At 35.0% G+C, this 22,481-nt stretch overlaps 3 protein-coding genes across 5 annotated transcripts; 1 reads left to right on the top strand and 2 right to left on the bottom strand.

Moving 5' to 3' along the window:
* The first annotated feature begins 3,269 nt into the window (after positions 1-3,269).
* On the top strand, positions 3,270-7,608 carry LOC122584483 (ankyrin repeat domain-containing protein 13C-like). The gene is made up of 3 exons (XM_043756640.1): positions 3,270-3,713; positions 3,947-5,719; positions 6,966-7,608. The coding sequence occupies exons 2-3, from the start codon at positions 4,082-4,084 to the stop codon at positions 7,317-7,319; spliced, it is 1,992 nt and encodes a 663-aa protein (XP_043612575.1). The 5' UTR covers positions 3,270-3,713; positions 3,947-4,081; the 3' UTR covers positions 7,320-7,608.
* A 1,094-nt stretch (positions 7,609-8,702) lies between these two features.
* Positions 8,703-13,020, bottom strand: LOC122597040 (cellulose synthase-like protein D1). 3 transcript variants are annotated; one of them, XM_043769675.1, is made up of 6 exons: positions 12,547-13,020; positions 11,994-12,423; positions 11,244-11,624; positions 10,779-11,154; positions 10,274-10,697; positions 8,703-9,821 (listed from the first exon to the last, which is right to left on the bottom strand). In XM_043769675.1, the coding sequence occupies exons 1-6, from the start codon at positions 12,903-12,905 to the stop codon at positions 8,885-8,887; spliced, it is 2,907 nt and encodes a 968-aa protein (XP_043625610.1). In that variant the 5' UTR covers positions 12,906-13,020; the 3' UTR covers positions 8,703-8,884. The 3 variants fall into 3 exon arrangements, with proteins under 3 accessions (XP_043625610.1, XP_043625614.1, XP_043625621.1); XM_043769679.1 differs by having other exon boundaries at positions 11,994-12,372; XM_043769686.1 differs by having other exon boundaries at positions 11,994-12,365; positions 12,547-12,603.
* Positions 13,021-13,997: 977 nt separating this feature from the next.
* LOC122611198 (F-box/kelch-repeat protein At3g23880-like) lies at positions 13,998-15,784 on the bottom strand. The gene is made up of 2 exons (XM_043784184.1): positions 14,568-15,784; positions 13,998-14,230 (listed from the first exon to the last, which is right to left on the bottom strand). The coding sequence occupies exon 1, from the start codon at positions 15,712-15,714 to the stop codon at positions 14,575-14,577; it is 1,140 nt and encodes a 379-aa protein (XP_043640119.1). The 5' UTR covers positions 15,715-15,784; the 3' UTR covers positions 13,998-14,230; positions 14,568-14,574.
* Between the last annotated feature and the right edge of the window lie 6,697 nt (positions 15,785-22,481).

Genomic DNA, 22,481 nt, shown 5'->3' with positions numbered 1-22,481 from the left:
AAGCAGCAAGGTTGGATCAAGTGGTTAACACTTTTACCTCTAAAGACAGAGGTCATGAGTTCTATCCTCATCCCTTGCAAGGTCGGAAGTTATTTTCTATCTTTAGATAGAACTTGGAAGCAGTCTCTCTACACCGTCGTGGTAGGAGTAAAACTGTCTACATTTTAATCTCCCATATACACCGTCGAGATATTGAGACCCAAAACCCGTAGAAGACGGCATTGGGTGTTACTTACTTACTATGTATTATATATATTAGATAGATATGGGAGTGTATGTTAATATAATGTTTATATTTTATATATATCGGGTCTCGGGATAGATATTCCCAGTCCCTGCTCTGCATGGGTTCGGGTATTGGGTTTTCCCATCAAGTCAAGTTTTTTTTTTGCCATCCCTAACAAAGAGAAAAAAACATTAAAAAAAGGTTATGCTTCTTTTATTTCCTACATATTAACAAAAAAGAGTAATAAAAAATTATTTCTCGTTGTCATTCACGTGTAATCTAAGAACCTTGTGCTCGCATCGTGGTTTAGTGTAAAAACAACTTCATTTTATCAAACTGACCATTGATGATCGAAGAATCAAGTGGTAAGACACCCGGAAGTTGGAGCAAGGGTTACAAATTCGAATCTCATCTCGAGCGTTGTTGCTGGCTAGGTTTTCTTGACGCAACGAGTTGAATTTACCGGGTGGGGCTGATGGGGGGAGGGGATCAGGTAGGTCCACGGTATTCAGTCCGGATACCTATGGTCCGGCACTTCGCTGTTCTAAAAAAAAAGAAAAGAACATACCATTATAGTAACCATAGAATCTTTATCTTTATACATAATAAAAGAAAATTGTCTTACAAAACTATTTTTAGAAAACAACATTATGTGGCATGTTTATATTTTTTTTCAAAAAAATTATTTTATTTATGATGTCATATTTAATATTGAATATCTTAAAAGATAAATTGTTCATTAAATACTTATTTTAAATTTCTATTTTTATTTAAAAATATTTTTATGTTTGTTAATGCAATAGGTACCCATATATCTATAATCCCTTATAAAATATATTTGACTACCGATTTTAAAAATTCAACAATCTATTCAATGTCCTCATATTGCCCTTAATTCGCACGTTACCTCTAATTCTATATCTCTAAACACAATCAGACAAACACTTTACCAAGATTTAACACACAGTCACTTCTTTTTCTCTTTCCTATTTACACACATGCATATCGAGTCCCCCACTGTTTTGTATTATTATCATCGTTTAAGCGTCGCAACGCATAGACACCAACTCTCGTATATATAAATTATGTTAGTCAATTTAATATTTCCAAACCAAGTTATAATATGTCAATAACAAAAATTACATATATTTTTTTTTATATAATTTTTTTGCTTTTAAAAGTTTTAGTTAAAATACCCGGGTTAAACCCGGGTTTATTATCTAGTTTCGTTGGTAAATTTCATTTTTCAATAATAGTCACATTTATAAAATCTCAACCGTTTCGAAATCATATGAATTCAATAAGCGTTCAATTGTATGACTAATGATTCTTAATTATTGTCTCTAAATAAAATCACAATATTTTTTATAAAAGAAAATAAATTAATGCACCATTAAATTTTATGAAAAGTCCACAGTCCACACAAACGTTTTGTATACAACAATACGCGTTGGAATTGAAAATAATGAATCGTTGATCGGCTCATGTAGTCATGTTTAAAGGGTAAGGTGACACCTATGCAGGCTTGCCACTTGTACAATAATAATTAAAATTAATATCTCTAATGAATTAATCAATGACGGTAGTATGAAAAATTTGAGCAAATCATCAATATGGAAAGGCTAGCTCCTTGGTTTCCTTTTTCACGTCACGTGTACTTTGGCCGTGTTACAACATCCCCTCGTCTCATATTTAATTGTCATATTTTAATTTATTTTTTTTTTTTTTTGTTAATTTTGACTATAAAAATATTTATTTGTATTATATAACACTCAATATAACATATATAAATTGATTGAGCTTTAAATGTACTTTTCATTGATATAATTTTCACCAACTAATATATAACATAAACAAAGATATTTACAGACAAAGTCGAAAAAATAAGACTTGACCAGTCGAAATAAGACAATTAAAATGAGACGGTGAAGTATTATTCATTTTGACCCCATGTACAATAAAAATACTTCATAAAATAATATAATAGTCTTTTTAATAAGTTAGCACATTGATATATCTCAAGATTATGTATTGAAGTTTAATACATACTACTTTTTGAACATTATAAACGAAAAAATATGTTATAGATGAAATTTCTTATAATTAAAACAAAAGATTATGACAAACGAAGAGAAGCTATGTAATGGTCAATAGTGGTTATGACAACTTCACAATTTTTATAAAACTCTATATTTCTAATATTATTTATAAGTATATATTTAATTTTAAGATAATTGACAACTGCAGACTAGTCTTAATTAAATTTTGTAGTTTAAATTTACACTTATTAGTATCATGAAAACTGTTCGGCGACCATAAAATAAAAATCCTGACTCTGCCACTAAGTGATATTTTTTCAAATTCTTATTTTAACATAATATTTATTTAGTTGGTGACAATATAAATATTTATATGGATCAGTTAACTTTGTTATAAAGATTAGATACCAACCAATTACTCTATCATGTGAGTTCAAAATACACAAGACTTATTGTTTAGTAAATATTTAAATGAAAATAGTTTCCCCACTTCAGACTATTAATATATATCAAAGTATTTATGTAGTCGTTTTTAGTGACCATCCTCAAGATATTATGAGAAAAGATGAGAACTTGAAAGCGTTTGTAAAAAGAAAATCATTAAACCTTTTAAATAAATTTTTAAAAGTCAATCCTAAAACTTACAAAACTTAATTTCATGAATTCCATTAATTTTTTTTTTATCTAATCCCATCTCTTGATATTGTCATATATTATAATTTTATAGTTAAAAGGATTTTTAGGATTATACGAACTATATATCATTTTCCTTGTAGATATATAAGATTGATTAATAACTTTACGAGGAAATCTAGTTAAATTCTTCGTTTTTCCCTATTCAAACAAATGTTCCAATAGTGAAAAAATTAAAACTTTGGTGACAAAGTATATAATATAAGTCCCAACATAAATAGGGTTCTTTCTCTTACAACGCTCATTCCGTGTTCCTCTTATCTGTTCATTCAAAACTCTCAAATTAAATTTAAAAATTAAATAGAAAACGAAAGTTTTGCCCCTTCACCCAACTTTAAAGCTGACCCATAATTTTATCATCTTTCAAATTCCTCCTAAAATTAAAAAAGAAAAGGGAATGGTTTCATAATAAAGTTTGAATCTTGATGCTTTCTTGAAGCTTTATTATTCTCTTCTTTACATACCCAGTTTCCCCCTTCTGTGGGGTTTGGGTTTTACAGCTTTGATTCCAAGATTCCCCAAAACCCATTTTCAAGATTTGTTGTGAAAGATAGTTAATAATAAAAAAAAAAAAGAAGAAAAGAAAATTATAATCAAACCCCACTTCCCCACATGCTTGTTTTTTTGATGTTTGTCTGATCTGGATTGGATCACAAACTAGTACTAGTACTATTTTATATATTTGTGATTTGTGGTGGGGGAATACTAGCCTTAGCCTCTGCTTTCCACTTACTTACCCTTATTTTTAAAATAAGGTCAGAGTTCTTTCTTTCTACCCTTTTAAGATTATTATTATTGTTTTATAATGTGAATGTCAGCCATACCCAATCCTGTCATGAGCAGGGTATGAGGAGATAGAGATGTAGACGGTCTATTCTACCGCTGGTAGAGAGACCGCATTTAGATAGAAGGATTTTATATGAATAATTGAATATATCTGTTTATATATTAAGTTCAGTTAATGAAAACTGTTTATATCTTTGTTTAGGTCTTGCCCATTGCAGTGTATTCATATTGCTGATATTTGGAAGGGAAATACATATTTTTGTATTATTCAAGTTTGTGTTTATTTGAATGGCTGATTAGGGTTTGGTTGTGTTTTTGGATTGATTAGTATTTAGTAATGGCAGCGATAGATGTTACGAAATATTCACATAGTCCTACACACAAAGCCGTAGTGTCAAAAGATTATGGTGGTTTGAGGAAAATTATTGCTGGGCTGCCACGACTCTGCGATCCTTCAGAGATTCATAATGAATCTATTTCTTTAGCAGAGGAAGCTAAGGCTGATGCAATCTCTGCTGTCATTGACCGTCGTGATGTGGTTAATCGTGATACGCCATTGCATCTGGCCGTTAAACTTGGTGATGTGACTGCCACAGAAATGCTAATGCTGGCTGGTGCGGATTGGAGTTTGCAGAATGAGCAGGGTTGGAGTGCTCTTCAAGAAGCTATTTGTAATAGGGAAGAAACGATTGCTAGGATTATAGTTAGACATTATCAGCCAATAGCATGGGGCAAATGGTGTAGGAGGTTGCCTCGTTTGGTAGGAACAATGAGAAGAATGCGGGATTTCTATATGGAAATCACTTTTCAATTTGAAAGCTCGGTTATTCCTTTTATTTCCAGAATTGCTCCTTCGGATACTTACAAGATTTGGAAACAGGGTGCAAATTTAAGGGCAGATATGACTTTAGCTGGTTTTGATGGGTTCCGGATACAACGAGCTGATCAAACTGTTTTGTTCCTTGGTGACGGCTCTGAGGATGGGAAAGTTCCTCCTGGGTCTCTTTGTATGATCTCACACAAAAATAAAGAGGTGATGAATGCTTTAGATGGTGCTGGTGCACCAGCATCTGATGCTGAGGTGCAGCAAGAAGTGCAAGCAATGTCACAGACTAATATTTTTAGGCCTGGGATCGATGTTACTCAGGCTGTTCTTTTGCCACAAATTTCATGGAGACGGCAGGAAAAAACAGAAACTGTTGGGGGGTGGAAGTGTAAAGTTTATGATATGCACAATGTGGTTGTAAGTATAAAATCTAGACGGGTCCCGGGTGCGATGTCTGATGATGAGTTTTTCTCGTCTTGTAATGAAAACGAAACAGAAAGTGAAGAGCTTAATGACATTTTAACAGATGAGGAACGGAAACAACTTGAAGCTGCATTAAAGTTGGATTCTTCAGAGTTGGGCCCCGAAAACACTGATGGGATGATTGGGCATCGCCATAGCTGTGTTGAACAAAGAGATCTCCCAATTGAGGACGTACTGACCTATAAAAATGGTGACCTTATGCATGAAAAAGAAAAGAAAGGGTGGTTTGATGGATGGAAAAAACGGGATGGTAATAAACATGCAAGGCCCAGAAAGAGTGCACCGGTCCCACCCAGAGGTTCGTTATGTATGGAAGAGAAGGTTAGTGATCTACTTGGGGACTCACCATCTACAAGTCAAAGTCAAATCCAACCTGGAAGGCATTCGATGGAAGTCACTGTTAAAGAAAATGACAACAGGAGAGGGAAAGATTTGAAACCATCTTCATCAACTGGTTTGAACGGTATCAATCGGCGAAAAGATGCGAGCCGTGAGAATGAGTATAAAAAAGGGTTGAGGCCCATTCTTTGGCTTGCACCCAACTTCCCATTGCGTACAGAGGAACTCTTACCCTTGCTTGACATTTTAGCAAATAAAGTTAAGGCAATTCGAAGGTTGAGAGATTTGCTAACCACAAAACTTCCAATGGGAACATTTCCTGTTAAGGTATTATCTCTATTTTCATTGCTATTCTTTTGCTATATAAAAAGCTCGTTGGTTTTAGTTGCCAATATGGACAAGTATGACCTATAGAGCTGGCAATTTTGCCTATGTGCTTATGCATATGTCAATTTGGGTTAGGTTTATCTGATTATCTCTAAAAGGTCTAATGGGACAAATAAAAGAGTTTTATGACAGGGACAGTCAAATAGGTTGAGCGGAAGGAATGCTGTTCAAAGTTTTATTAATGCTCAAAACCCTCTTAATTGCCAACATTAGATTAATTTTCGATCATACTTAACATACTGATTTTTCAAAAACCCAATCTGTACGAAAATTAGCTGTTTTGAGTTTTGACCCAGGCCCATTTTAAAATTTAAATTGTTAAGAAAGTTGCATAATTGCCCATTCTGCCACCTCTTGTGACTTGTAATCTTAATTGATGATAATACTTGAAATGTGATAATTGTAGTGTTAGCTCAATAAGATATTATTTTTTTTGTCAAGATTTACATATTTGCTGCTGACTAACAAGCAGCTTACAATGAAGTTGATGGTAGTTTACTTGATGTGTTCATTTGAAGGATTCTCAAATGAATACTACTTTGTATCAGGGTGGTAATGTTACCATCATACAGTCTTATTTTTGTTTTTTTAATAATATGGACATGTTACTTGTGCATTTCTGAAAGAAATAGTAGTATACCTTTCGATTCTTCTATTCGGTTCTTGCCACTATATATTTCTTACACTGCTTGCCCTTTTTTTATATGAATATAATGATAATTTAGATGGTGTTGGATGTGCCTCTTTGAAGTTGTGACATTTGGATAGTTAGAATTAGACTTCGTAGGTATTGTAACACGGTTCAGTACTTTGGCGCTTAACTTGTAGTGGAAGAGTTAATTTCATCCATTTTTGCTTAGGAAATATGACATTTATTGCACATGATCTTTGAGGGAACCAGATGAAAGTGGGAGGAAAAAAGAGACTTTGTGTGAAATAATGGAATATGACTTCAAAAAGTTTCTCTTCATTTAATTTTCAGGAAGTCAGAACTGTTTCTGCAGCTTATTGTCAGTTGTCATCTACATCTAAGCTGTGAGCGCCAATAAAAGGGTTCATTTGTTAGTTTGTTACTGTAAAACATTGTTTGTTAACTCATTGATGGTATATCTTGCGGAAGTTGGATGCAAAAGATTTTATGATATAGTGGTATTGATTAAAATTTTGGTTGATATGTTGGTTTCAGGTTGCTATTCCAGTGATCCCCACAATACGGGTGCTGGTTACTTTCACAAAGTTTGAAGAACTACAACCATCAGATGAATTCGCCACCCCACCTTCTAGTCCAACTGGCGGTGACCATGATAGCCCATCAATGACAAATCCCTCTGCACCATCCTCATCTTGGTTTCAGTGGATTAAGACTCCATACCATCGTGCTAACTCAACATCCAATGCTTCAAGCAGTAGGATAGAAAATATTGTTGACCCTTTTGCGATTCCTGCCGACTACACATGGATCAGTGCTGAAGCAAAGAAGAAGAAGATGCAGGAGAAGAACAAATCAAAGAAAGGAAGAAGTCAAAGTCAAAATCAGTAGTCAAAGAGTTAGTATCAAGGCACTTGACAGAGATACCAAGTCAGTAACATTGTTTTTATTGAACTTTTACTAATTTGCACTAGATTAAGAACGAAATTTGGAGCCACTTTACTCTCGAGTATGCTGTTAGGGTTGAGACTCCAGTAAATCATTGTGGGGGGTATAAAAAGTAGAAATTGTGATTCTTAAATTTCCTCGTAACCATTGTTGACTTCCATTGTTTGACATTGTGGTCAATGCTTACGTTTTCAATATTTTAGATGAATTTATTGATTTTTTTTTTCCCGAATTTCACTAGTTGCACATGAACATGTATTGTCAATGGTGCATATGCATTGGCATTTTAGTTACCTGCTTTGAGGTGAGAAATAATTTAAAATCCTAGTCAAAAGCATTATGGAATTTGTTTGTTTAATTCTGTGGTCAATAATTATGTTTCTGCCATTTCTACTGAAGTCATTTCTTTGCATTTCATTACTCATACAATCAACATAACTCAGTTAATACCCATACTTACTGGTTTAGAAATCTGTGTTGTCTCCTTCCCTACCTTTCAAAAAAAAGTTCAGATTTTTTGGAAATTTTACAAAACCGAGAAAGCTTTAAGCATGTGATATACAGTAAAAATAATGAATGATAAGTCCAAAATTGGTTGGTAGTAGATTTTTGGGAGGGAACTATGCAATCATATATTTCTCCCACTAATATGTCCTTTTCTTACCTTGGGCACTTCTGCTGATGTGAGACATATAGAGTTTGATGTTTTTGTCAACTCTTGTGATTAATTGTTTTGTTGCTCATATATTTTATCTTTGAGTTGATTTTTTACTGTAACGTACATTATTAGTTCAAGGCAAATCACAAATCATAAGAACAGTATAATATCTTCACCTCAAACAATCTACACATATTTGCATAAATTTGTCTAGAACTCACAATTTATAGATTGATGGGTCATCAGAGTACCATCTTGATCCAAGAGTAATCATTTCAAAGTAATTGATAGTTAATATTGAAAGAAAAAAAAAAGATTCAAACATCTATTGACCAATATTTTTATATTGAGCAAGGATAAATAAATATAAAAGAAAAAGAAGCTTAAACATGGACAACTAGATCAACTCTTTTTATTTTTCTTATAATTCTTCTTTTAAACGGTGAGTTAGCTTGGTTTAGTTTAATGAGTAGATACATGTACAACTAGATCAACTTTTTTTTTTATTTTCTTACAATTCTTCTTTTAAACGGTGAGTTAGCTCGGTTTAGTTTAATGAGTAGATACATGTATTTGATGATTCTAGTTTGTAATCATTTAATACACACTTCCTCTGCTTGGGGTATACGATCTTACATATGATACAACAAAGATATAGCATTCTAGTTTGGAAGCATATATAAAGAGCGAAAGGATATCAACGCCTGATTTACTACACAACAAATCAACTGCCCATATGCGTTACTACTGCTACTACATACATTTTACCCCTTCAGAAAATCTCACACCTTTATATCAATCTAGTACGTAGGAAAGACAACCACCTTAACCTTATATAATAGCATCTAGACTAGACTCTAGCACTGTCGTCTGGCGGACTGATAGTAATCCATAGCAAAGACACGGTAATTGATAGCACCCCTGCCCAGACATAGATAATGGTTGTCACTCTTCCTTTTCTACCCATCAAACCTTTCATGAACGGATACATATGAGCCAGCACCCAAAAGCTAAAGAAAGATCCACCAACAAGCTTATTCCATTGCGGAATCACACTGAATAGAGTCCTTGCAGTCCCCATTATCAGAGCTACGATGTTTGTAACGCAGATGGTAAGTGGCATTATAAACAGACTTGTCCATTTCACTACGAACAGATCGGCATATATGTCATCTTCATCTTCAGCTGCTGATTTGGATGTCAAAGTGAACGAGATTTCTATTCCTGCTGTCACCTTTAGCAGCCCTTGGATTACAGCCGCAAGGTGTGCACTCGATCCACCGATGGCCCAAAACTGCTCGTTGCGCCACCATTCTTCGAGGGCTATTCCAGACCATTTAACTTCAAGGAGTGAGATGAGACAGAGGGTAATAGTCATAACTAGGAGATACGTTAGAAATGTTGAATCTATGTTTGGCACGATGAATTGCCCTGTGAACATGCAGAGTGCTGGAAGGAATAAGTAGGCAACAAGGAATATAGATGTGAATGGGTATAAACCGACATTCAGATATGCTATGCGTTGTAAGAACTTGAGACGCGAGCTGGCTAAAAATGCATTGTTTTTTGAGAAGAAGATCTCGACTGATCCAGTGGCCCATCTGAGCACTTGGTGCAAGCGGTCAGTCAAATTGATCGGTGCTGACCCACGGAATGCATCTCGCTTTGTTATGCAGTAGATTGATCGCCAGCCACGATTGTGCATCCTGTAACCTGTCACCACGTCTTCTGTTACTGATCCGTAAATCCACCCTATCCTCTCTCCCCATTCAGTGTTCTCCTCATACCTGTTTACACCAGTAAATGATATACATATATGTAGGTGAGAATGTCTGACGCATATATATATGTGTGTGTGTGTGTGTGTGTGTGTGTGTGGCGCGCACGCTAACCAAATTAAAACACAACCCAATTTCTATCTTAGATAACCAACACTTTTTAGTCAGAAAAATCCATTTCAAAAACTTCCTTACCTTTTAAGGTAATATGGCCCAATCACCCTGCCAAACGAAGATGTGGCAGCCGACACGCTGGTAACAATGACCAAGACAGAAGTTTCCATTTTTCACCGATTTGGTACTGCAGTTAGCATGGTAGATTGTTTTACATAAAAGCTATTGAAAATTTGATGGGTTTTGTTTAGGGCAAAAAGAAGTTGGTTACGCTAGATTAAAACTTGAAGTTGGTGATCGCTATATGCAATTTTGCTATATGACACTAATACCGGTGGAATATTTACCAACAAGAAATAACAGCAATAGCCTCAGCTACAGTGGGTGCATCAAGTGGAAGACGTGGGACTAGTAGTGCCCCTGGAGGGCGACCATTTTTGACAGACACATGGTCAGCAAGTGGCCGCCCTTGATACTCAGCAATTTCTATAGAATCAACAAACAAAGTCGAATTCCCAAACTTTTTGGGGAGGCTTAAATCAGGATGCTCTTCGTTTCGAGGTGCAGTTTCAAGGTCATCGTATTGATCATGCACTGCCTGCAATGAGTCACTTGGAGAGAGGGTGGCAGCGGGCTTTTTCTTCTGACCGACAATCCCACTGTACTCGATTGCTCGAGGTGGACTGAAACCATAGAGTGCATACCGTCTAAACATGCAACCTGTTCCTACATACACCGGACCTTGCAGACCATCCAGAGCTCTCATATTTCCTAATCATATCAAAAAGGCATGACTTAGTAAAATGAACAGCAAGGGTCTTCAAAGCTCACAAAAAGGGAAAAAGATCACACCATCAAAAAAGACTGTGTTGTGGTTGGCATATCTATCGGAAGGATCAATGCCTTCAAATCTTTGTGGAAACTGTATGAAGCAGACACGATCACCACCACGATCCATCATGAAGCACATACCTTCCCTTATAGCCATGGAGTTATTAATATAATGATCACAATCCAAGTTGAGAATGAAAGGTCCATTGGAGAGTATAGCTGATGCTCTAACCAACGAGTTCATGGCTCCAGCCTTCTTCTCATGGTCATAACCAGGACGTTTCTCACGCGAGACATAGACAAACATAGGAAGTCTGATATCCACGTCCGTAAAATCTAGTTTTTGTTCATCTTCCACCCCCATTACAGGTTCATATTCTGGTACCTTGCTCATTATCTATGTAGACATAGATACAAGATTCAAATTCAACATTTGTATTAGTGATTTAGTATTATACCCTTATTATGAAAATAAATGCAAATTACCTGTATAATTCCAGCATGATCACCCTTCTTGTGATCGGCTACTGGGTTCAACCAAGTACCTGGCCAATGTGTACCATCTGCCATCCAAGTTGCCTTCAGGACTTGACCAGGCTCCAACGAAGCTGAAGTATCATTCTTCTGTGTATGGAGGTTTTTCTCTTTCATTTCCTCCATGTAGTTGTACTTCTCAGAACGTTTTCGTATCACATCAGGAAGACCATTGATTCTTACTTTGAACTCATCATATTCTCTCTTGATCCAACGATGATCTTTCACAAAATCAGGTCGTTTCTTGTTCTTTGTTGGGTCTGTTTTCTGTGTGAAATAACTGTCAGGATTCCTGGGTTCAATGTTGTGTTTCCGGCAAAAAGGTACCCAAATCTGCGTTTTTAGTACTTGTTAGACAAGTGGTATCAATTTATACTCGTTTACTCGTATGCCAATTGATTCAGATATGTTTGCATCTCATGGTTCAAACATATAGAATATGTAAATAGCTAAACAGGAAACCGGAGCTGAATGGGTCAAAAACCACCCAAAATGTAATTAAATACATACAAGCTACTGTTCTCTTTATAAATAGAATTGGGATATTTTTGTGCTAACATAGATACTTAAAAACAAATCTAATGTGGAGAAAAACTGTTTACTTGTGCGCCTGGCTCGTCCTGTTCTGACTATTACCCAAACTAAGTACATCCTGGCACCTCTATAATTACCTACATATATGGTTAGTTGGTTCTTACATACATGGCCAAAACTGACAGCCTGGGCCATTGCCTCGAACGTGAGGATGGCGCCACCGTCATCGGAGATGTAGAGAGCGACTTTCTCGACAGGATACTCGACCGCAAGGATAGACAGAATGGTGTTAGCAGTAACTAGAGGTGGTTCTTTATCAGGGTCGGCAGTTGAGATGAATATATCCACTCCTGGGAGATCTGACCGGCCAGTTGGGTTCGTAGAAGATTTGCTCTCAAACTTATCTCTGAGAGCCACCAAGTCTGTTGCTCGGTTTATAGGATTTAGCTTTGGCAGCTGATCTAGCAACCACGAGAATGCAAACCAAATCTCACATGAGACTGATATACTCCACAACCACATTGCATCAAAATTCGGGTTCTGTAATCTCCAAGAAAGAAAGAAGAACTGTATAATTAATCTGATTCCCACGAGTACCCTGTTGATGGACAAATGTTGAACTGGAATAATATAGATTAAGGTACATACAAAATACTCTTATGTATTTTAACTATATACCATCGATCAATTTTTTAGTAGCATATATGCATGACATACGTACCTGTATGGGCTAAGGATGCTAGCTGGAACGACAGTCTTGCGGGTGAGAGGCTTCCAAGGCTTGTCCATGAAATCAGCAAAGCTTGTTCCAGATCTAAGGTCGGGCTTATCGTCATCATGCCAACAAGCATTTCCTATACCGTACCTGCCTTTGCTTTCAAACAACCAACGTTGGTGATCGAAGTCTGTTGGCTGGTTTTTTAGTTGCATGGACTTGTTGTTTGCTGACATTAATATGGACGACATTTGTTCATCATCAGCACGACCGCTGGAGGTCCGTCGTGTAATCCTTTTCCCCGGCGAGCGATCACTAGATCCCGACGAAGAACTAGCCATTAATAATGCAAATGCATAATGCATATGCTGGTTTTTGATTTAATTTCTCTTTATATCTATTGAAAAAAATGGATCTATTCATTAGTAGAGCCTAATATTTGGTAAAACCTATGAAAACTAATTAATTAGCCTATGATGAATCGACATTAGCAGAAAACATGTTGAAAAAACAAAGAAAAAGAAAGATATAATTCGGATATGTTTATATCTTTACAGCCATTACTGCATCCTTATTTTTAGCCTCGTCTCTCGCTAGCTCCACCCCAATTATTAGAAACGTTCATTTTTATTACATTATTATAGCATATATATATAAATGTTACAAACTCACCACCCTTTTTGCACCCATTAATTTTCTTTAGTATGAGGTTCCAATGTTATACATTTATATTTGTATGAGCCATGTTTTATTATCTTTTATAAACATCTCATGTCAAATCAACTCAATAGTAGGGAATGGCATCAGTTTGTAACGAGTGCAAATCTCTCTTGTCTATTACCGTGCCATGAGCTTTTCTTGACCCGCCAAACTGCGGGCATCAACCATCGAGTAAGGTAAGTTGTTTCTAAATAAAATATTTAAGGCCCTCTTGGGTTCGTGATTTTGGTCAAGTTGTTTTACATGAAAAATTTATACAATCACATACTTCACATATGTTTATATCCTCTAAGATACAACACGTCAGATCAAAAATTTAGTATGTGAAGTCTAGCCATACAATACCGGTTTAGATATCGAATGTGTGATTGTTATACACAAACATAACTTTATATATATATATATATATATATGTTGATTTGAAGATGAAGTAATACGAATGGGATGGGTGTAAGCCTACTTCATTTTTATATTCACAGAATGCTTGTAGCAAAACTTGTATTGGCTTCTAGGATTGAAGCACGGGAACCATATTACCTTTTTTCTTACATTGCAAAAACGTTTGCTTCACCACAGAAGTATGTATAAGGTACATAATATTTACCCGTCTTCATCCCATGCCCACGATGCATAGGCAAGAGTAAGACAGTATGTAGTAACAAGCCAAATAAACTGACGAGATACGGTAGATTATAACTAAACAGAAAGAGAAATCAGCTTAGAAGAGCAATAGTAAATTTGGCCGAAACAGTGAAGTACTTTAACTTGTCCCAATGTTTAATTAACTTTGATCACCAGATGCATGGTACACATTAATTCTAACATAATTAGCATATAGCATTTCTGAAAACACAACTAAACAAAACAAAGTGGGGTTTCACAAGCCATCAAGCAAGATATGTAAAAGTGAAGAGGATCTAATGCTCTCGGATGACCTTGAAAAACAAACACACACAGAGAGAGCCTTTATCTGCATCCAAAAACATCCATCAGATTTGCTTACTCATAAGATATACTGACACCAACAATAGTTTATGAAAATCCTTTTGGTTAGAGATAATCCAAAACCAAGACTCATTGAATATCATTTGGTTCAGCTTAATTTAGAAGCATTGCCCATTCAAATAATAATTTATTTCAAGAACAGGGAGCGTGCGTGTGTGAGGGTCGAGTTCTTCTCTTCTATCTTTTTTTTTAACCTCACACTGAAAACTGACCCAAACTAGGGGTTGTTTAAATTAAAAATTATAGCCTTGTAGGGGCCAAAGAAACAAGCACCAAAACTCAGTGGAGAGAGGAAAGCTTACCTTAATATCACCTCCAAGGCCTGCTCGGGGTATCGGGTGATACCAAACTTTCCACATAAGTGCATGCTTCAAGACATTCATCAAAGTTCTCGACCTCGGAGAATGAACGATTCCTGGAATCATATGCAAATAATTTTGACCCAAATTGCAACAAAACTTTTCCATCCTTGGAAATACACAGAGGAACAGAATATTGATCCCTCCCAGGATCAGTCAGATACGGGATGGAAACCAATTTAGTCCAAGATTCATTCACTCCGTAATCCTTCATCACCCACATATCAGCACGATGACCGCGATAATTACAAAGCACACACAACCACTCTCCTAGAGCCCCCAAATTCAAATCCTTATCGCCTTCATCATACACGGGTTGCGACACTTGTCCATAAGTCCCGTTTGCTAGATGGAGAGAAACTATCGTCCACGAATAAGCCGACCCGAAATCCCGACTGGCGGCCCAATGAAGAGCTCCACTAGAAAACTTACCCGAATCATCCAACGGAATCCCCTGAGGAAAATCCCCAAGTTTCTTCCAGTTCCCAGCTTTCATGGAAAATATCTTCACTTTGGTGTCATACTTATGCCCAGATCTAAAAACACAAGAAATCCCAACAACTTTATAGTCATCGGTCGACTCATCGTACCCAAACCCGTACAAGGCATACCCACCCTGGCGCGCCTTAAACCCACAATGCGGTAGCTGATTCGACTTCCTAGTACTAGGGTTCCAGAGAAACAGAGTATCTTCCTCAATAGCAATACATAACAACCCGTTACAAGAACCGACAATCCAAACGGATTTACGAGGGTGTTTCAAGGGATAATCAACTTCCAACACATTATTCGACTTATGATGACACACAACATCGTACAGAGGGCATGTCTTGAGATTAATTCTAGGGACAGTACTGAAGATTAATCTATGATGCGCATACCGAATGTTGCTTATTGAAAACATGAGATAGGTTTTGATGAAATGGGGGTCGGAAATTAAACAAGACCATGATTTGCAAACAGACTTACAACGTAACAACGATTCCACGGGCAGCCTTGACAGGATTTCCAGGATGATTTCTTGTAGAAGCGTGGGAGGGTCCTTCGATATTTCCGATGTATGTATTCTCTTTTGATTTTGGAGTGTCATTTCTAGGGTTTTCTTTTCTTATTTTGGGGTAAAGGAACATAAAGATCAAGGAATGTGGTAGCTAGCAATGTTTTGTCTGTGTCTGTGTGTATTTTTGACTATTTTCATTTTAGATCATATGAGGTCATGTTAAAAAAATTTTTTGTTAGGTATCTTAAACATCTAAGTTAAGTGAAAAACCTCTCATATACTTTTTTTAAAACCATGAAAATCGTGGGGGTCAAACATTTATTCAAAATATTAAAATATTGGTATGTGAGAGGTTTTTCACCCAAGTTTGATGCATAACAGCCCTATATTTATTTTTCACTCGATATATATGCCCACATACTTCTAAAGTTTATACATATATACACGTTAAAATTCTTTTTACCGGGTAGAATCAACAACAACAACAACGCCACAACGGTATCCAATCCGGCAACTAACCGGGTTTGGATGAGGTATGATGTAGACAGTTTTACCCCTGCACAAAATTAGAGAGACTGGTTTCAAAAGAACCTCCGGCCTAGGGTTTTTCCCTTGTAAAAATTTCTCTATTGCAGGCGAAGCCTTGCCGGATAAAGAAGCCGGAATCCCAAATCTCATATCTATATCTGAGGGAGAGACTCAACAGCTCTTTTTCAAATGAACCATGAACCAAATCTCATATCTAAATTTCAGTTTTTTTTCCGGGTAGAAGGTCATCACAAAAACAATGAACCTTGTACAACTATTATAAGTGTGAAGAATATAGATTAATAAAAAAATTTAGGTTAAAAGTACAAATTTGTCATTTAAAATGCATGTAAAGGACAAGTTTTCAACTCATTTTTGTAAATATATGTAAAGAGAACGTTTGTCATTCCTTTTTTTATAATGGTTTATTTCCCACTAAAATAGATACTTAAGTGGAGCTTTGTTATCTACCAATCTATATATAACAAGGTCCTAAATTCACATAAACAAATAGGAACCATTGGATGAATTCCAACTTTGATTTAGAACCTTTAGATCAAATTTAATTACTTTAGCTTTTTTAAATGATTACATTAATACTTCCACTTTATATGATTAGTCAAAATATATCCTGATGAGCGTCCATTTTGTGATAAAAAACCATAGTGAAAGGCTTCATTTCTATGTCTAAATGAGTTATTATTCCAGAACTATTGGTACTTAATGAATCGTATGTTTATGTAGGTTCACGGAAGATGCGAGAGAGGGTAAATGGCATCAAGTGACTCAAGAAGGAAGCCTATGAAGCCACAAGACATTTGGACGAAGACTAGCAAGCGGATCATGAAGAATTAGAGGGCGACATGAAGCATGCAACCACGTATTAGTATTTTGGGCATAACTTCTTCATACGGACTCCGTTTCTAACGAGTAAACTATCCACGGAAAGGCGAGAGAAAGATCTACAACTTTCGTGTTGGACCTGAAGCCTACAGCGGCGCTTATTTCACTCTAGAACTGCTGGAAGTCATCCTGAAGCAGCACCAGCGTCGCTGGTGACAACCAGCGCCGCTGGCCCATCAGGCCCAGCCACCAGCGCCGCTGGTCAGCCCAGTTCAGCTAGGTTTTATCTGAAAACCTATAAATACCCCTCTAAAACCCCAGGGCCGTAGCTTGCTTCCTCCAGTCGACTTGGAGGCCGTTTTTAGGGTATTTCCACCAGATCTAAACCCTCTTAACACCTCCATATCATCTAGAAGATCAAGCACAAACAATCAATCAATTTCTATATCATAATTAATTAGTAGCAGTCGCATTCAATATTAGGAGGGTTCTTCAACAACTAGGAGAGTGTTCGGTGTGGCGCATGCGTAAGTCACCGCGGCGTGATCAGCAGTAACCCGGCATCATCAGTTCTTCACTCTTTACTTTGATCCTTTCCTTTTATTATTAGTACTTTTATTATTGTTATTAGGTTACTATTGCAAGACTATTATTTGACAATTATTGTTATGGATTTATTTATTTTAATAATTGTTAGGTTTAATTATCTTATCATGAGTAGCTAAGTAGTTTTGCATCTATTTGGATAATGTGATCATGCCATGATAGTTTTCTATATTAGATAGTTGAACCGTTTCTATGCTTGTCGAAGATCCATGGTTATTGAGTCAGACAAATGTTATTGGTTTTCATATACAAATCTTGTTTTACTGATTTGGTTTGGTCGAACTTGCGCTAAGGCCTCAGGGTCACTAAACATGTTTGTGAAACATTAATCAGTCTATAATTAATGTAGTCTCTTGACTTGTAACCGAGCGGGGGATGGTTAACTAATAATTTGGCTCAACTGAACATGTGTTTTATTAGGTTAATCTAGTTGATCTGGCGAACGGAAACCGGATCTGGGTGACTAGGGTAATCAGTGTCAAGTAACTTTTTAAGAAACCTAAAAGAATCTTGACTTACATTAAAGATTAAGTCATAGTTACAAAACTCAGGTCTTAAGGCATAACAGTGAATCTAACGAGAATCTGTTTATAGGGTAGTGTGAGTCTATTGACAGCACTACTAAATAGTTTGGTGAATCTAACGAGAATCCTTACGTGAGAAGAGTTGTTCAACATTTCTAAACCGTTTTCTAAATGATCATGGCATGTGAACTGTTCCAAGTAGATGCAATGTTTTAATTATTACTGTTTTGCTAAATCAATCAATTTATGTTTTTATTATTTTAGTTTTATTTAAATCGTGACAAACCCCCAAATCCTATAATTACACCTAACTTAGTTCTTAGACATAGTCTCTGCGAACGATCCTGGTCTTACCTATTTGCTATACTATGAACGAACGGGTCCACTGCCCGTGAGTGAGTGTAGTAGAGAAGTTAACCTTGTACTTTTATAAATTTTAAACTCATCATATCCCTCTTATATTTTTTTCATAAGTGAATTTTACCTCAAACGCGTATGATGTGTGCTAATCGCACAACGAAAGGGTCCCGCACTAAGCGGATCTTAAATAGCCTTTCTCACCATACCACCTCCTTAATTGGAAAATACCGTCGAGGAGAACCTACCAAGGCTCGAACTCGAGACCTTGAAGTAAACTCCCCCGGGGCTCCGCATAGCAGGTTTAGTGAAACACCCCTGGCCACTTGGGTTTAACCCAGTGGTTATATCCCTCTTATATATTTATTTTTAATGTATATTTACTTTTAATTTTTGAAGTTTACATAACTAAAACTTTGTTCCTATTGCATCCGTAGCATTATTAATTTCTATGTAATTTATATTTTTCTTTTCTAAATAAATAAATAACGGATAAAATCTTAAGTAACCATGTTTAATTGATGTGATTCGAAACATATGCATACATGTAATATATAATTTTATTTTTATTTTTTAAAAAGTAATTAATAACATAAAAATATATTTTTAAAATTATTTATATTAAAATTTTTAAACAGTTAGTCGGTATTCGACATAAGGGAACACCTCGTCGTATAATGGTAAAGCTCTGCACATACTCTAGAGTCTAGACTACGAGATATAGACCATAAGCCGTTACATGTGAGTTAGGAAAAAAAACCCACGGACTTGTCACTCCTAAGAGTCGAACCCAAGACCTATGAGAAAAACTAAAGAAAATACATTACTCCATCCATCACAAGATAAATGTTACATTTTTACTTAATTTTGATTTTTGGTTCTAATTAGTGCTCACTTTTGAGAATAATATGTTAATTTATTTATATTATTGTATTTTTATTTTTTAAACTATAATACCCCTGACGTATTTACCCGCACATTAATTATAAAAAAACAGAGGAAGTCAGCAGCTGGCAGATGTACCCTTGGTTTTTTCACAGGTAATGGGTTCGATACTTGGGGGTTGGGAGTGAGGTGTTTGTAAAGTTGTTTTTTGGAGATGCCAATGTGCTGTAGAACATACACGGTCAATATAATGTAGTCTATCCTTAATGAAATCACCTTTATATGATGAGCAAAAGTGCAATTCGTAACATGTCTTTTCAAATAATACATTTAAAAGGCCTCTGCAAAAATTACTGGTAATATTGTCATCCAATGAACATGTATATAATGGTTATATATTTTTTAGTTGTGTATTATTTTTATTCTGAAAATAATTTTTAGACAAATGAGTTACTCCCTATGTCCTATTTTAAATGTCATATTTTGATTATTTAAGTCTTTTCCTTTCAACTTTGACCGTAAATATTTTTGTATTATATAGTAGTTGATAAAAGTTATATCAATAAAAAAATGTATAAAACTCAATCCATTCATATATTTAATATCAAGTGTTATATAACAAAAGCGAAAATATTTACGGTCAAATTTGAAAGAAAAAGACTTGTAAAGTCAAACTATGACATCTAAAATGAGACCGATAAAATAATATTGAATGACTTTCGTCATTGTAATTCCATGTTTCTTTATTACAATACTAGATTTTAGATCTGTGTCCAACACTGGACACGAGACTTACGACATTATTAATATTAGATATTAATACATGTAACTCATAAAAGCTTATAAGTTCAAAGTTGAAGATATAAGTGTATACCAAGTGTTCAATTCTAATGCCAAGAATGTTAAGCTAATAGAAAGAAAACTAATGTGATAAAAGAACATTGGAAGGATATACCCTCCTTCATCATTTGAAAGACTTCTTTATAGATGAAATTTGTTTTAGTGTTTTTTGTCTTTTCATCTTTGTCACATATTAACACCTTAAAGCCCCTTATCGACTTAACTCGAGATACTGCAATGTACAATTGTTCGTGTGTGAAAACCGGGCTTTGTAGATAGAAACCAATTTAAATAACATTGTAAAATTAATTATTCAATTACTATTAAAATCTTAATATATTTGCATTAAATTTAATTTATCTTTAATTAATTAATTATATATATGATAGAACATATTATTGGGTATAACATAGTTATTATTATAATTGTTTATTATATTAAAATTATTGGGTAAAAAATATAAATTGGATGTATATTAGTTATTATCTTATTGGATAAATATTAGCTATTATTCTATTGGATATATATTAGTTATTATTATATTTGTTTATTATATTAAAATTATCGAGTTAAAAGTGTAAATTTGTGATGGAAAACAAAAAAGTGTAAATTAAAGTCAAAATTAAAAACAAAAGTCAAAATTAAGAAATCGAGAGCTGTGATTGGTCGATAAGTTATTAGAGCAACTATGCTTTAGTACAATAAAAGATTACCTATAATTTGATATTTGACATTGGTAAATATAGAGGATAATATTTAACTTTACAATATCATTCTACAAAGATATAACACATATCTTATTGACCATCCTCGCTACCAAAATACGTATTTAATAATGAATTATCATATTTTAATATGACTTATCTATAACTACTCATTCCTTATGTCATGGGTTATTCTAAGATGTGTTCACATTTCATATGTTTAGAAGCATTAATGAAATTAATATTTCATAAAATACGAAAATCTTAATCATAAAATGGTAAATTTCATACTTCATTAATGACTATTAAATATATTTTTCTTTATTTATTTAGAATTTCAATTCATGTAATTTTTTTAAACACCTGTCTTGTGAACACGTTAAAATAATAACCCATAAGTTATTATGGAAATTTAATATATTTATCTCGCGTATTACGCGGAAAATAATCTAGTTAACTAGTATTTGTATATGTTAAAAATAAACAGATTTATTTTATAATTTTTGCTTTTTGGTTATCTAACAATTTAATTTCTATATTATTCCTTCGTAACACATGCATTCACATCTGTACCATCACCACATACAAACAGCCTTCAGATCTCCCAAACAAGTAAAGAAAGAACCGTTTCACGTTTTTCAAAATTGCCACAATGTCTGGCGAGCCAATGAGGTTAACGATTGGAAAATATCCCAACGTCATCGGGATCAGTTATGTCAATATGGGAGGTCTGAGCCATTTTCCAAGACACCAGTTTGAAATTGAAAACCTTAAAATTGATAGATTTACTACAAAGAGAATGAGCAGCTCTTACCATTTTGGATCTGTCCATGGATACACCATGACCAAGCCCGTAAACAGATAACATATATTAGTCCATACTCCATAACAAGAACCCATCAGCTTTCCACCAACTGCTTCTTTCCTTAAAGGATCGTCTACACTGACAATGCCCTTTGAATCATCATCAAAACATTCATAACACAATGGTGATATATAATACATTGAGAGCATTGAAATAATGAGTTGATATGATGTATACGCGGGAATGGTTAGTGTGGGTACGATAGAGGGCTCAATGATGATGCAATTTAACAAAACCTCCAGATGAAATTAAAGCTATCCAATACTTGTATACAGATTTTGAACTGTCATTAAGTATGTCGACTAAGACATCATGAAGAAGACCGGACAGTACAATGTTCTTCATGACCGGACACTACAATGTTTTTCACCTTATTTAAGAAGCCAGGCCCCTTAAATAAGTCAAAATCAATAGGTTAAGTGTAGGGTGTTTTTTTCAATAAATAGGCTTACTTTATTGCTCCAAGAAAACACCTTGTATAAAGTACAATACATAATCATCAAGCCAGAAGCTACTAGATGTAGGTGAATTTTATACTTTGAATACTTCAAGTCAAAGTTAGATAGAGATACAGCCCCAACCCACAAAAGGATAAACAAAGAACAAGTCCATTGTATCGACTATCAACCATATAAAGTCGATAAAAAAAGGTGATAGACTGTTAATTTGATGCTTGATTAAAGCATGTTGCCTGGAAACAAACAA

This window comes from Erigeron canadensis, chromosome 1 (assembly GCF_010389155.1).
Source record: "Erigeron canadensis isolate Cc75 chromosome 1, C_canadensis_v1, whole genome shotgun sequence".
NCBI classification, from domain to species: domain Eukaryota; kingdom Viridiplantae; phylum Streptophyta; class Magnoliopsida; order Asterales; family Asteraceae; genus Erigeron; species Erigeron canadensis.
Note: the sequence above shows the minus strand (reverse complement) of the source record. Positions and strands in the feature narration are given on the sequence as shown.